Source organism: Neoarius graeffei, chromosome 5 (genome assembly GCF_027579695.1).
Source record: "Neoarius graeffei isolate fNeoGra1 chromosome 5, fNeoGra1.pri, whole genome shotgun sequence".
NCBI lineage: Eukaryota > Metazoa > Chordata > Actinopteri > Siluriformes > Ariidae > Neoarius > Neoarius graeffei.
The window spans coordinates 74,326,917-74,343,822 of record NC_083573.1 but is presented as its reverse complement, the minus strand read 5'-3'; the positions used below and the strand labels follow the sequence as shown (position 1 = coordinate 74,343,822).

General features: G+C 39.9%; 1 protein-coding gene across 2 annotated transcripts in view; it reads right to left on the bottom strand.

The window, feature by feature from the left end:
• Positions 1-613: 613 nt before the first annotated feature.
• The window catches only part of pogzb (pogo transposable element derived with ZNF domain b), a 40,281-nt gene continuing 23,988 nt past the window's right edge, over positions 614-16,906 (bottom strand). Inside the window, exons 11-20 of one of the 2 annotated variants that reach the window (XM_060922367.1) lie at positions 14,518-14,618; positions 14,261-14,407; positions 13,992-14,126; positions 13,609-13,814; positions 7,824-7,964; positions 7,564-7,617; positions 7,354-7,466; positions 4,511-5,944; positions 4,172-4,205; positions 614-2,880 (exon numbers count right to left, since the gene is read on the bottom strand). In XM_060922367.1, the coding sequence (XP_060778350.1) occupies positions 1,101-2,880; positions 4,172-4,205; positions 4,511-5,944; positions 7,354-7,466; positions 7,564-7,617; positions 7,824-7,964; positions 13,609-13,814; positions 13,992-14,126; positions 14,261-14,407; positions 14,518-14,618 (4,145 nt within the window). In that variant the 3' untranslated portion in view covers positions 614-1,100. The remainder of the gene's footprint in view (positions 2,881-4,171; positions 4,206-4,510; positions 5,945-7,353; positions 7,467-7,563; positions 7,618-7,823; positions 7,965-13,608; positions 13,815-13,991; positions 14,127-14,260; positions 14,408-14,517; positions 14,619-16,906) is intronic. The other variant, XM_060922368.1, reaches the window with a different exon arrangement.

Here is a 16,906-nt window from a genome sequence, read left to right as displayed (position 1 = left end):
TCAGTGGCCTGCACAGAATCCTGACCTCAACCTCACTGAACATCTTTTGGATAAAGTGTAAGAACAAGGGGAAATTCAGAGTAACCAATCCACCTCCTGGCATGTTTTTGAGGAGAGATGAAACCCCAAATGGATAGAAATAACCCAACTCAAGCTCAGGATTAACTCACAAACCTTAGAGATGTGAGGCAGCAATACTACCATGCCAGCCTCTATCTAGTTTGCTTTAGACATCAGGTGTCATGCTGATGTGTGGTATATAATGAACTGGTAATATGCTGTGGCACATTTTTTCTTTCAAATGATGATTAAGAAATTGCATTCTACTGAATTTGTATATTGGGCTCCACACACCCAGAGAAAAAGACGCCAAACAAAACATTTATACCAATTACAGACAGAAAGACAAAATAGACAGATAAACCTACCAATCTCAAAATAGCCTATATTTTTCACATTGTAAAGAGGGTGATCCTCTTTACATCATTTACCCAAAAACCCCACACTGAAAAGAACCATCAGCTAGTTCGAACTTTTGAGCACGGTATAATTTACATGACGCTAACTGGACCTCCATGTATATTTACCACTGATAATATATTTGGATGTCATGTTCTTTTAAATAGTCTGGATTTATTTTTTGAACAAATAAAAAGCAAGCAGAAAGCAACAAGTTTGGAGAAAGAATGTAAATGTTTAGGGTAAAGTAGCTTAACTCCAGAGCAGCAAATAAAAGTTTAATCTCTTTAGATTTGTAAAGTAGACCATGTCAAGATACTTCTGGCTCTCATTACAGTAATTTCATTAGCAATGAGACAGAAGGGTGAAGACATGCATGTTTACCTTGGAGAATGAAAAAAAAAAATTATGTACAATAGGTCCATAACCCAAGGCATACATGAAAAATAGTTGCAATCTGCAAGAAAGTACAAATAGTTTAAAAAAAGATCACCACCTCTCATCAACTTTAGCCTTATACAATAAAATTAGGTTTGAGGTTAAGACACAATTTCACCTCAGGATAATGAATCATTAGTCATTATTAGACAATAAATATATACTGCCTATATTCACAATTTCTTTCAAATTTCTATAGCAAATTAACAATCAGATCCAGCATCTGCCTGTGTTGTATCAAGGTCCTGACAAGGTTCTACAGGCTCCTCTTTCTCAAGAGCATGGAGTACGGCTTGTGACTGTGAGGAGTTATTTAGGAAAGGATGCATCTCTGCAGTCTCACTCGACACCTCTGATCCCTCGCTCATCATCGCCTGTGCTTGTTTTTCAGTCTCAATTCTCTCACTCTCTGTTCTGCTGTCATCTTCTGTTTCTTCAAGTACTTGCATCTCTGCCTGCTCAACACTGCTTTCATTTTCACCGATTACATTTTCTTTTTTCTCCAGGACACCATCATGTTTCTCCATAGACTCTTCCTTTGACTGGGACTCTGAACATACCGCTTCAGACCCAAGCATGGCTTCGGTCAATGTATTCAGAAGTTTCAACTGAGCATCAGCATCCTTTTCACATTCATGTTCTGTAATCAGGCTGGAGAAGCAGAATGAGTGCTGAATCATTTGAGGCCTGCCAGAGCAACAAGCCAAGGCCTCCTCTAACCAGGACATAAGAAGCCTAACCAGGTCTTCAGGCTTCACCTCAGCTGTTCCGTTTTGCATTGCAAAATGAGACCAACGACACAGCAAGAACTTTTTCAGCACAGGGTGCACAAACATTTCCAAAGGCTGTCGTTGGCTGCTGCACCCAGATGGAATAACCAGAGGTAAGGTCTGGGTTCCACTTAATGTGGATAGGAAGTCTTCTGTCATGTGGCTATGATGGCCATCAATAACGAGCATGGCCTTATTCCCATTCTGAGACTTTAAGTAGTGCTGCCATACATTAGCAGTCCAGATCTCTAGTTGTTCTTTTTCTGAAAAACCTTCAACTCTTGCTTCAAGTTTAACCAGGTTTGACAGCCTTTTGCTAAAACTATCTAAAGGGGTGCCTTTAATAAACAGCATTGTGGGCAACAGTGTACCATCTGCCAGCACTGACAGGTAAATGTTCATCCATGGTTTCCCAGTGCCCTCTAACCGGAATGCTGAGTCTTTGGAAATCCCTGTACTATCGACAAGTCGGTCAAAGTCAACAAAAATGGAAAGCTCATCCATAGCACCAACAGCAGACAGTGGAACATCGTGTGTTTTAATCTGTCTATGCACAAACCCTGTGAAATCCCTGCAGTTTTCCTCCATTCTGTGTGGTAGCTGATGGCCAGGGGTGCCAATGTTGTGGAAGCCCAGCTTGTGTTGCAGCATAAAGGTCACTGCCCACTCATATGAAATACGGAAGGAACTACTTTGATTAGTTTGACTGTGGATCTCGGAAGCTTTCTGAAACAGGTTCTCCTCTCTGATAGGATGCTGCTGCTCCCGCTGGACTAGTACCCACTCCACCAAACGCTCCACAGCCTCTCCGCTGCTACTGCCTAGACCCTCACAGTCTAGTCTTTTCTCCTTGTCTTGCAGCCAGGTCCTAATGAGCCGAGGTTCTGTGTCCATATCCTTGGCTGCTTTCTGGATTCCAGAGCACAATGCAAACAGTAGAATTCGGAGCTGACGCACAGACAGCATGTCCTCAGTTTCTTTGATAGGCTTGGGAGAAGTAGGCTTTGCTGCAGACTCCTTGCCTTTATGTTCATCTCCGGTCTCAAAAGGCTCTTCCTGACTACTGTCATCCGTCTCCAATTCTGAATCCGATGACCCCAAAGGAGCCAGTTCCTGATCAATGTCTTCATGCATCCCAGAGGAATCTTCCATTGCTGAGCAACGGGGAAATTTTTTAGGAGCACTGGTGTCTTGGTCAGTCTGAGCACGTTGCCTGAAAGAAGATGCAAGCGTTAGTGCATTTTGTGGACTAAAGGTCTACAGAGCACTGGACTAAAGTTACTGGTATGTTTACAATGGTTCACCATCCAAATAACATCTGGTCAGCAGTGCTTCTGTGATGGTCCCTTTCCATTCATGCACAAGGACCAACAAACTGTGTATAGCAACAGTTGGGTTACAATCTGTAATTGTATAGCTACAAAGCGCATCTATATGGTAGGTGTACTAAATAAATTAATGTAGCCACCAAGCAATGAAAGGCTATAGGTTGTATTCAGTCACATGACCTTTGCTTGCAAGTTTACTTCCAGTAAATGAAGTGGTGGTCTGGTAAACCCATTTGGCCACCGTTATGCAAAGAGCTAGTGAAACCGTGTCTGACTATTTTCGCAGTTTAGAGGCCAATGCATGGCCAAGATACTTTCAGAAGGTTGCTCTTTGCAATGGGATAGATCCTTACACATTAACAAAGAAGGACTTTTCCTACGAGTTGGAAAATTATCCATCCATTAAGTTCCCAGACATCACAAACTACCTGGTGCTGCAGACATCGTTCGACACGTAAAAACAGATGAAAACCTGGAAGAGCATGGAGGCGAACCCTTTTTTTTTTTTTTAAATATGTGGCTGGGTTAAAGATCTGGGTATCAAGACACTACAAGATAAATCCTGTATCGTTTAAGCCCGGGTAAGGAGCATTTTTGGGCTTTTTGTATGCGTCTTTTCAACGGTTGCTAAAACGCTACAAGAATTAGTATCAGGTGTAAACAAACCACAGCTGCTCGAGTCTCAAGGCTCCCTGCTCTTCTCTTCCAGGTAAAACATTCACAAAGAGCCACAGAAACACCAAAACATCACAAAATGGCAATTAAAAAAAAAAAGTAATTTGCAAATCCAAACGAAATAAATCAGAGAAATTTACAAACCTTTCATAAAGTAATGACTGCAAACTTGAATGTTCCCTTTGAGTGCAGTGAAAGGTTCAAGAGCCACCTTTCTCATTGTCTTTTGGTAAAATCCTTTTCCCTTATCACTTCATGGGGAACCCGGAAGAAACTTATCATTTTCCCAGTTTGAGTCAAACAGCCCAAAACAACGCAAGCGTACAGCGCTTTAGCAACTAGCAAGGTGCCCCAGCGATAGTAACGCTTTGTGAACAGTGAGCTTGGCTGACCACCACTTCATGTCTTGCATATCTAATGTGGCGAATGTGACAACATGCAACCCAGCAATTTAACACCATGTTTATGTAATTACTCCCATATCAAACAACAAAGACATACCTCTTTGGCTCCACAAACCCAATTTTAGGATTACCTGTGGAGAAAAAAAATAAGTAAGATATATCATACCAATCAATATCATTTAGAAAATGTTAGTACTTTTAACCTTTGCACCTTTTACATTCATGCTCAGGCTTTATGCCTTATAACCTTTGAAATCTGCAGAGAAACCATGGTAGTCCCAGAAGCATCAAGTATGCTTACAAAAGGCTCACCTGGCATGCAGTGCAGCCATATACACTGATGCTTTAGGTCACAATACTTGCATCATCTTGGCCTAAAACATTTTGGCTAAACAATGTCTGACCTCCTCAGAAGTCTTAAAAGCTTCTGTCCTACCCTCACGTCTCCGCTGATGCAACTGGTCACTGTTCATTTCCTTCCGAAGAGCTTGTCTTTCAGCACACTTGGCCAGCTGGTATCCTAAGCGTTTTCGGAAGTTAGCTTGAGAGAAGTGGCCTCCCTGAAGCCATCCGGGTGGGTTGCCTTTCCGAGTCTCTCGCAGTACAATAAAGGAGTTAATGATACTCAAGTTGACAAGGAACCAGAAGAGACAACGCCAGTTTGTGTCCAGGACCAATCCTCCTAGCTGATTGCAGGCCAGGAGCTGACTGCAGATGTCCACACCACGCATGTTATCTTGCAGCAGCTTAAATGCCAGTGGTCTTGAAATGGTGGAGAGTTCCCCTGCCTTACTGGTGGACCTCCTCCACACTTTGTCAGGCTGGCCAGCCACAGCATTTGTAGAAATGCAGACCATCTCTTTTGCATCCTTCCATCTGGTAACCAGCACAGGGGGGTGCTCAAACTGAACATAATCCCCAGTGTTCTTCAATGCAGGCTGATCCCAGAAGTCTCTAGGGAGGACTGTGCCACAGGTAGAGATGGAACTGGAACAATATATGCTCTTTTTGTGTAACTCCTCCATTAGGGAAACACTGGTTAAGAGGCTTGACATGAATATCTGATGTTGTTTACCTTCAAGGCCCTTTACAAGATATGGCACAACCAAACTCCCCAAGTCTTTGTTCTTTTTCTGTTTTGTCAGGATTAACAATTTATGACAGTACCCCGACTTTGAATCGCATAAGAGCCATATTCGTGGTTGAGAGTTTCTACACTTCTCCCCATCTGCCGCATTCTCATGGGATCTCAGTAAAGTTCGATCAATAGTCAAACATTTGTTTGGCTTGTAAGCTTTGCGCATGCTAGTCTCCAGGATTTTCAACATGGGCTGGAAGAAAGACAGCTTGTCCACATTGTGGTGGTCCTCCTTTACAAGCATGCTGTTCATCCGAATATGCAGGCTGATCTGCTTGAAGCGTGCTGCAGACATGGTCCTGTAAAATGTGGAACAGCTGTGATAATGCTCCCAGGACCAATACATCTCTGGCTCTGGAAGAGCTTGCAGTCCCATCAGAATGGACAAGCCTATGAAGCCTTTGACCTCGTCACTGCTAAGAGGTTGCCAAGTAGGGTCCCCTCTGCCTACATAGCACTGATACTCAGCATAAGCATTGGTCTCCTTAGCAATCTCCTCTATGAGGCTGTCGGGGAACAGTAGCTGGAAGTACTCAAGGACATCACTGCTTTTAGCCATTGAATGCTGTGGCCCACTGCTCTCTGTGAACTCTGGCACAGATCCTCCATCACTTGGAATGCGCCAGTTCTCCATGGACAACCAGTCAGGCTTTGCCTCAACATCATTAGCTCCTTCCACTTCCTCCTCCTCCTCCTCCACCTCGCAGAACTCAATATCAGTCTCCAGACACTCTGTAGGGGAGGGGAGGGATCATAGGAACACACAGTTAGTCTTCTTTGTGGAGCCTTATGACCACTACTACTCCACTTTATAACACTACGTTTAATGCTAAAGTGGTTCCCATGTGCCATGTGCGTTTTGTTTTTTTTTTGAAAGCGTAAGGAGCTCAAAAGCAGTTGATAGTTCCTCGTTGTACAGTCCTTTTTAAAAGGAATTAGTACCTGTTAAAGTATTTTAGAAACCCTTGTAGCTGTCTTCATTCTGATGGTATACAGCAAAAGTTGTGTAAGCAATATTTTACATTACGTGGTTATATTACTATATTATGACACTTTTCCACTAGCATGCGAACAAAGAACAATTAGTCATGCCAAGATATAGCACGGATAAACAAACACGCTTTCATAAGACAGGCACAGAACAAGCCTGAATGAAAACAGAGCCAATTCATCGACTATGATATTAACAGTACTTGCTTGAGATCAGTCGCACTTACAGCATGGCACATTACTGTTGGTGGTCAGTATGGGGATGTCCCGTTTAAAATGTGAAATAAAAATACAAGTCGGTGCAGAACAGCCCAGCATGTACAAAGCAAGATAGTGGAAAAATGTCATTTGGAAATACTACAATTAAGCAGTACCTAATATTTGCATAAAGTTGTAGGATGCATGCAGAGTACCCCAGAAAACCAAATGGTCATTCCAACAATGCAGTCTGTAAATGGACCATGCCATTGTTCTATACGCCAAGATTTGAAAGGAAGCACAGTAAAAAGTACTGCATTTACATTGATAAATGGCAAACCATACAGAAAAGCAATATTTTTACTGCTTTTTATTTTTAGTGCATCTTTTTGCATTATTATTACTACACTGACTGCATTATTAAAAGAATGGGGAAAAAAAAAGGTCACAACATTCCAGAGAACTGATGTCAGAAAAGCAGGCCATCATAAAATGAAAAACAGAAAGTCGGAAACCTAGCAAAATCTGGCACATTGTTTTAAAGCCTTAATGCACTGATGAATTTACCGTAGATAAATTACCGGGTTTAAACCCCCCAAAACAAAACGAAAAAAAAAAAAAAACCCCTGAAAGTTGGGTTAGTGCACTTAAAAGGAAAAGAAAACAAAAACCACCGTACAGATTTCTAAAATAAAGCCCCGTTAACGGATTAAATAAAGATCTGTGTTATACTTTAGTAGACTGACCCAATAAGGACAGTGGATGTAAAATGATCTATAGGTGGCAGAATACATGTTTGAATATACATAAATGTCATTGAAGTGATACTGACACTTATCTCAGCGATTCTTTCACTTAAAACCTGCAGAAGCCGATTCCCCCAAAACTGCACCAATGTTCAGTTTCTTAGAGAACGCACTGTACATGTCAGCAATGTCTGAAATCATACTCACCTCTTAAAATGAAAAAACAGTGAGAGTGACTTGGGAATTGGGCCAAGTGTTTGGCCATGAGGTCTCCCTGAGTTGTCTTGTAGTTACACCAAACACACGTGAGCTTTAACCAGCTGGAAAATAAACCAACTTTTAGTAAAAACACCTCAGTGCGCAGTTTATTCATTTGCAACTACTAAAAAGAGATGGCCGATGAATTTAAGGCATTACCTCAGAGACTCCTTTTTAGAACGAGCTTTATGAATTCTGCTTGAAACATGATTGCTGGAATAAAGTTGAAACAAAACTCTGGTTACCAGAGGAATATCCTTGGTAAAAGATCCTCTAGTTATTTATGAACAACATGGCATTACAGTAAACTAGTGAAACGGGCACAAACGGATTATTTACTGTACGTTGTAGTGCTACATCTACCATTTCGTACTTTCCTGATACTTAAAATCACACACAAGACAGCGACACTGACTCACTTGATCATGTGGTTGGCATATGCACGGGAGCAGCATGTGCTGTACGTGCACAATGAACAGTGGACGTATGTTGGATAGTGATTGGCAAAATCAGGGATGTCAAAGGTGCACTCCACACACCTTTGTCTCCCCAGTAGTGCCCTGAGGAAAGAAATACAAAAATCAGGTTATCAATGAGTACCTGCCACTCGCCCTCTCATACATGCACAACTTCTACACTGAAAAAAGAAACTAAGCCATACCATGTCTGGTCACCAGAGTCTTTTATACCACTGGTGTAATTTTTTGTGTGGGAAACCTACGAAAGGTACAAATGTGACCCTTAAAGGAAGAATCCAGCCTAAATTTCCATATTAACCTTTCGAATTAACACGTGATCTTTGGTAGCCTTCGAAATGCATTTTATGAAATTCTGAGTTGACATTTGATTTAAACTTTTCGCTGATGTTTGAGGGTGGATGTTCCTTTTTTTAAACCGAGTTTTAAAAAAAAAGTGTAGCATAGTGCACCTTTAAAGTATAAGATTATACTAAAGGATCAAAAGACGTACCCTCCAGGGTACTATCTCTGTGATGAGCAATGGTACCGCTTATCTCCCCCCGAAGAGTGTGTATAGGCACCTCAGATTATGAAGAATGATGTTTCAACATTAAGTGTTTGGAAACAGTATGGATATCCTCATTGTCTCAACTTCTTGTGGTGCTGTAGAACTACTGAAGGAAGCTAATATCATGTCAAACTTTTTTTTTCCTTTTCTAAATCCCAACACCAACCAATTCTACGTAAATTGTTAATAATACAGGAGGTGCTCTAAAATTGGCACGACTTCAGGGTTTCATGAAAACAAAAAAGGATCCGTCAGAAACACAACACACACTGCAAATTCTCTAACATGTGTAAAGCTAGCCGCACACTACGCCGATCCACGCGGTACCGAACCGACCCATTTCAGAGCCGACTCCCGACAGGGCACGCACATATCCCCGACTAACTCACGACTGTTGACGAGTGCAGTCGCGATTGAAGCGACACCAAACGAGATTATGCGAACTAAGCATCATAAACATTCCGCTAAATATCACGTGACAACTTAATAGCTTTGTGATTGGCTATTGGATATAGTTACTGTTAAATCCAACACTTGAAGATGCTACAGGCTGAATTACAAATGACACAACATGGAATATGTAGCGCACTATCTAGGCTGCATGAGCTATTATTTCCAACCTTAAATAGTGCACTTATATAGGGGAGTTAAAGCGATTTGGAATTCAGCCACACAACTTGAGCAGAGTGGCTTTCCAGCCCACTGTGTCTATGGATAAAGCTTCAGTCTATGGAATTACAGTATATACCTGCTAGGGCTGTAACGATACACCCAACTCACGATTCGATTCGTATCACAATTTTTGACCCACGATTCGATACGCCCACGATTTTTTTAAAATGTTTTTTTAAAGTGGTAAATTTGACTGATTAACATTTACTTACTTACATTAACTATTTAATAACAAATAATTCAGACCACTGCAGAGAATGAGTAATATGTATGCAAAAATGAACAAATGTATATCCAAAGATTGTTTTATTTCTCAAAATAATACTGTTGAGCCGGAAGCTCTGTTTTTTTCGGTTCTGAAAAAGTCATTTTTCCAAATCGTGTAAATCCGTTAAGATTTTTTTTTTTTTGGGGGGGGGTGGCTCTCTCACTGTCTCACTCTCATAGGGCCAATGATTTTCTGTGATCGCGGAAAACAGATGGAAATTACGGAATTTTTATGGTGAAACATTGCTCGCGTGTCAAAATGTAACTGCCGCAGAAGGCTTCCGCCCAAGCAGACATGCCTTCAATGTTGCCAGATATTGCTAACGTTTTCCACCCCAAAATATGTTCAAAACCAGCCAAAAAGCACCTAAACCTGCCCAATCTGGCAACACTGCATGCCTTTCCGGTCAAGTGATTGTGATTGGTTTGTGGCACACCTAGCCAGCCAATGAGCTGCTTGTTTACAGATTCGCTCCCCGCGTCGCAACCAGAATGGCGACCGCTTAAAAGAAATGAATGCTCTGCCAGTGGCGAGTGTGGACGTTGCGTGACTTGCAGAAGATTGTCGCAGGTCGGCAAAAAAACGACTTACTAATAGATATAAAAAAATAAAAGTAATTTAAGTATGTTTAAAATGTAATTTAAATAAAAAGTAAAGTATTCATAAATTGAAGTTTGGAAGCGCCTCTGTTTTTGGGCTGAGGAGAAGTTTGAAAGGATGTACCGTGATTCTGCCTTCTTGTATCGCGATACGGATTGTGGCTCTGCGAATCGCGATTTCGATTTGCATATCGTTACAGCCCTAATACCTGCATTAGGTGCTACCAACACGCATTTCTCGCGCTAGAAATTGTGTTTAATGATGTCACGTGTTATATGCGAAAGATATGATTGGCTATTGCTAGCGACTCTCGCCGATCAGTCTGGCTCCCGATTAGTTTTTCGGAATCGGCTGCGAGATGAGTCGGTACCATCGAAAACCAGTCTTTACGCCTGACTCGCGACTTCAGTTGGCCCAGTACGCTGAAAATCGGCGTAGTGTGCGGCTAGCTTAACCCTTACTGTCTCCAACAATTCTGTCCCTCCACAACTGTGGAATGATTAAACAGTTAACCTGATTTTATACGTTAGATAATTCAGCAATATCACCAAAAAAAAAAAAAAAAAAAAAAGGTACATTGTGTATGTGCAATCAAAATAAGATTTCTGAATGCTGGAGAGATCTCATTCCCTTTCTCAATTTTAGTTTTGACTGTTGACAGCTGCATCCCAAAACACTGATAATGGACTATAACCATCTCCAGCTCTGACTCTTAATTGCTCAAAGCAAACGGTGTTTCAGCCAGTTTAACTTTTCCTGCCTTAAACAAGACAAGGACTGTTAAAATATTTACAGACACTTTAAGAAAGCCTTTTGAAATTGGTTTTAAATAAGACAACAGTACTAAATTAATACAGAACAATACTTTATAGGTAAACTGACTTTTCTTTTTGCATTGTATACACTACCGTTCAAAAGTTTGGGGTCACCCAGACAATTTTGTGTTTTCCATGAAAAGTCACACTTTTATTTACCACCATAAGTTGTAAAATGAATAGAAAATATAGTCAAGACATTTTTCTGGCCGTTTTGAGCATTTAATCGAGCCCACAAATGTGATGCTCCAGAAACTCAATCTGCTCAAAGGAAGGTCAGTTTTATAGCTTCTCTAAAGAGCTCAACTGTTTTCAGCTGTGCTAACATGATTGTACAAGGGTTTTCTAATCATCCATTAGCCTTCTGAGGCAATGAGCAAACACATTGTACCATTAGAACACTGGAGTGAGAGTTGCTGGAAATGGGCCTCTATACACCTATGGAGATATTGCACCAAAAACCACACATTTGCAGCTAGAATAGTCATTTATCCCATTAGCAATGTATAGAGTGGATTTCTGATTAGTTTAAAGTGATCTTCATTGAAAAGAACAGTGCTTTTCTTTCAAAAATAAGGACATTTCAAAGTGACCCCAAACTTTTGAACGGTAGTGTACATTCAACTCTACAGTTTGATATCTGTTCCAACCATCATGTAAAAATATCATATCATTTGAGTGTTAATTTCTGTGACTGCTACATAATTTATTATTATAAAAATACAGGACACTTCTGATGGAATAAAAACATTTTTTTTCGCGGTCCGGTTTCCATCAAATCCTGCGCTCTAATTGGCTGGTGAGTGGGTCCATATCCTACGGTACGGACCTCTGGCGACTCGCTCGTTCACAACAACAAACATAGCAATTTTTGTCAACATTTATCTTTTTTAGAAGATTTAAGATTATCAAAAAGCTTAAATTTTTGCCAGCATTTCTCAGGAGAATAGCATTAATTTTACAGCATGGATAGTGATAATGACAGTGTTCACAGCGAAAGTGAGTTTTACTACCCTGAGGAAGAAGAAATAAAAGAAAACATTTCAGGAGAAAGCTAAAAACCTGTAACTGTTGCTAACGGCAAGCAAAAACATGGCTGAATCCTGAATGACTCCTATTTGTATAAATGGGGACTACATAGGTGGCAAAACGTAGTTTTTTTTCCTGCCATGGAAGTGCACTTGTATACCGAGGAGGAAGCAATTTGCATTACAGCCGTGAATGAGGATTCAAAATGGCGGCTCGGCTCGGTTTTCCCTTTCATGCGCTCTCATTTTCTGTTAGAATTTGGTAAAGAAAAAAATAAATATGTTACTTACCAGCTTAAGGTCGGTCTGTATGGTGAAATACCGTGACCTCGGCCTTGAATACTGACCTCGGCCCAGAGGGCCTCGCTCAGTACTTTCAAGACCTCAGTCACAGTATTTCACGATACGGACCTCCCAGCTGGTAAATAACATATATATTCTATTCCCTTCTAGCAGGTTTCATTCATTTGGTTTGATAGCATGCAATACTGTTAGCATATCGCTTATCCTACGTGTATTACGTCACTCTACCCAGTGGAGAATGAGCGCTGAATCTGGTTTATGATATTGCATGGTTATCAAGACATGTCACACGTCAGAGCTGATGCAAATATCCAAGTTTTCTGCTGGGCATGTGTAGAAGCATTTCTGAGAGCATTTAACATGTTTCAGTTAATAATTAATGACTGCGCGCACACATTTTTCTTCCTGTTAAAGTACATCAGATATGATAAGATTAGATGTCACAAGCGTGTAAATTTTGCACATAATCCTGCGCCTGGTGCACTGTGTGTGTATATATATATATATATATATATATATATATATATATATATATATATATATGTGTGTGTGTGTGTGTGTGTGTGTGAGAGAGAGAGAGAGAGATATATATAACGGGAATCGACGAACTATCCAAATGTCAGATCAAATGCCATTTATTAAATAAATGGGTTTCTGTTTGCTCCAATAATTCCCATGCGGTCGTTCTGATGATGGCGAACACTTTATGAATCAGATTTATTAGTAGTAAATGACAAAATCTGCCGTCTTCGTTTGCACAGACCTCACCCACTGTCGCTTTAGTGTCATTTCTTGGAAATTCGTGAACTGAATGTCCTGTTGTATACGGATTTCAACATCCAAACACAACACAGCGCTTTCACATCATTATTTTTGTAAGATTCCAACGACAATACCTAATTTCAGCGAGTAAACAAGCACGAAGTCAGATGAACCGAAATGACCCAGATAATTGGGGTTCCACGTGTGATGTCATGCGAGATTAGCCCTGGGGCAAGGCTGCCTTTTTCTGGGATCCGGAAGCCGCGATTTATCGATAATTTTGTGCTTAATAATAAAATCATTAATACCCCCCTTATTAATTCATTTTGGTCATTACTAATGATACATATATTCATTTTAACTCTTTACCCCTTAATGACAACATATGACGACCCCGTGTATATCCCATAATGACGACATATGATGCCTTATCTAAAACCTTGTCTTTAGACTTTTTTTCTTGTAAATATGTTCTCAGGGTGAACAATATATACATATACAAGGGTGGCTGTAGCAACTGCTTTAAGGGGTAAAGAGTTAAAGCATTGCAATAAGGCATTATATACACTTGAAAAGAGAACCTTGAGTATAGCCTGTTGGGATTGTAGATGTGAATCCTTCAAGCAATGAATTGTGCTTTTTTTTTTAAGACAACAGCTCCTTCTAGTGGACAAGAATTCAACAGTATAGCTGAGAGCTGGTCATTAAATACAGAAACGCACAAACTCACCTATACTCCTGGAACTTGGTGAGGAAGCCATACATTTTAGTGATCTGCTTTTTAGCAGTTCCACTGCTTTGTGGTACCAGCAGCTTCTGCTCAGTAGTACCTTGTCCAGGCTCAGCAGTGTTGAGATTCCTCTCAACGTCTTTACTTGATTTAGGACCCATTAGACCCGTGGTTTTTTTGTGCCCTGCGTATGCTCTAATGGTCACCTGGACAGACGGTCAAGAGGGACGATTGAAAGAGCTGTTTACACAGAAAAACTTGCATAAACTGCACCAGCCATAACAACATCAAAACTGTAAATATATGAGAACATGAGGAAAACGTTCCTATAAAAACATGCTCCCGAAACCTTAATTCAGATAAATGTGAGTATTAACACATACTTTAGTCCCAGCCTGGAGTCCTTCCAGAAGAGCTGGCTTGCGGAAGGTCTTGTGGTGATTGACTTTATGGTCAACCTTCTCTTTTGTGAAGAGAAACTGAAGTCTGCATTTGTTACAATGATAAACTGATGATTTCTGCAAGCAAAGGCAAAAAGAATTGGCAAAGCATTTATCCTTTAAAAAAAAAAAAAAATTGTATTACACAATGTGTGTAATATCTTTGTTTGGAAACTACAGTTTAATGAGAAACAACGTACACCCGTATTTACCTGATGGCGGGCAAAATGCTGCTGGTATGTACCAGAGTTCTTAAAGACCTTCAGACAGTAAATGCAAAGCAGGTATCGGGTGTCCTCATGCCATGTGCAGAAGTGATTGTGCACATCAGAGTAGAATGAAGATCGATACTGGCACAGCTGAAAAGAGCACAGTTGCAAACTGAACACAACTGTGTTGAACAAGATAAAACCATGCCAAAATGACAAGAAAAAAAAGAAGGACGTGGCTTCATGAAAATGTTGTTCACCTGACAGACGTATGGCATTTCTCCAGGTTTGTGAGTGTTTTTCATGTGCTGCAGGAAAACAGGCTCACTCTCAAAGGCCCACTCACAGATTTTACACCTGGCTGCAAAAAAAAAAAAAAAAAAGAAACCAAATCATGACACAGAACACAACTGATTAGGCCAAAAAAAAAAAAAAAAAAAAAGTGTGTTTCCGGTAACATGAAATACTAAAATAAGGTCGGTAGGTAGGAAAAAGTTTTTTTTTTTCCCTTATTTTTTTTTTTTTTATTTTGTTCGAAAAAATTAACACAAGTAAACATTTTACAAAATAGTATTTTGGCACAGAATCCTTTATACCACACATCATAATAAAATAAAAGTGTTTTAAATCTTTAAACGAATAATAATAAAAAAAAAATCGCGAGAGTTCGAGTTATGATCTACGGAAGCGATATTTCATGATATTTTCATGTAATAACGTGAAAACACCTTATCAAGAAATAACGTGAAAATAACGTCCTAGGCTAGGCTACTTCCATTAAAAGCAGACAGCCTAGCCTAGCCTACTGTAGAACATGGGTCGAGCAAAAACACCGAGCACAAACATGGCTGAATGCTGAATGACTCCTATTTGTATAAATAGGGGACTACATAGGCGGCAAAATGTAGTGTTTTTCCCTGCCATGGAAGTGCACTTGTATACTGAACAGGAAGCAATTTGCATTACAGCCTTGAATGAGGATTCAAAATGGCGGTCCAGCTCAGTTTTCCTTCCTCCTTCAGTATACAAGTGCGCTTCCATGTTTATGCAGGAGGGCGGATAGAAGTGGCAAAAAATTTTACTTTTTATCGTTTATTTCACAACTTGAATGCGTTGAAACAAAAAATTATGACAAACTAATGCCGCTTACACTAAAAGATCGAGGGAAATTTGTAATAAAAACTTTACGGTCGGCAATTTCAACGATGAAATTCTCGATCGGTCGGGTTACCGGAAACACACTTTTTTTTATTTGGCCTTACCATTTCATACAGGTGCATCAATCTGATATGGAGTATTGCTTTCTTCTTTTATTGGCCAGTATTTTATTGGCATTAAAATATATAGAGGATATTACACAGTGGTGCGAAGATCTGAAGTTTATCTACGAGTGAAAATATTTTCACTCTTTTGCTTTGTTCACTCCTGAAGGAGTGAAAATATTTTCAACATGCATGTTCTATACACACACACACACACACACGTTAATCAAAAGAATTTTAATTTTGAACCGGTTCACCAATTTGACGACGCACATCCAGTCAGCGGAAAATGCTGGAAGTGATGTCATTGGAATGAAATATCCAATGGAAGTGTCACTCACATCCACGATGTATTTTGTATAAAACATGCGAGTTTTTCAACACGAGAAGATAAACTTCATATCTTCAATCAAACATGTAAATTTTCTTTTTATTATATAGACACAAACAAAAAGTAAATAATTAATTAATCAATTTCCACACAAGCGACGGAGATTTATGTCACAGTTTTGGTTCTGCATGTCCCGGATGTAGCTCGTACGAAAAATACGAGCGATATATTTCCCAGTAAAGCATTCCTATCCATATATCGTTATTATAAATACAGGACACTTTTTCGATAGAATAAAAATGGTGTTCTATTCCCTTTTAACGGGGTTCATTCATTTGGTTTGACAGCATGCAATATTGTTAGCATATCGCTTATTCTACGTGCATTACGTCACTCTACCCAGTGGAGAATGAGCGGTGAACATGGTTTACGATATTACATGGTTGTCAAGACATGACGTCACACGTCAGAGACGTAAAACTTCTGCGCTAGCAGAATTTAATTCCCGTTAAAAGGGAATAGAACACGCATTTTTATTCTATTATTAGTTAAATAATATTGGCTGGCGTTGAGTGGTATATCAGATACTGTATATTCCATTCAGCTAACATGATATTGAATGAGTTGAAGAGGAGTTCAGTATCATGCTAGCTAAATGGAGTATATGATGTACCACGAAAAAAAGATATTATTATTGTACATACACATCCCTTTTGGGTGTTCAGCCCGTCTTTCTCTTTCAAAATTCTCTCAATCTTCTGTATTTAACGAAGCAAACCTGGCAGCCATGTTTGTTTACAAATTGTCAGTCACTCGCTAGCGCAGAAGTTTTACGTCTCCGATGTGTGACGTCATGTCTTGACAACCATGTAATATCGTAAACCATATTCACCGCTCATTCTCCACTGGGTAGAGTGACGTAATGCACGTAGAATAAGCGATATGCTAACAATATTGCATGCTGTCAAACCAAATGAATGAACCCCGTTAAACCCTTTTATAGAACACGCATTTTTATTCTATCGAAAAAGTGTCCTGTATTTATAATAATGATAT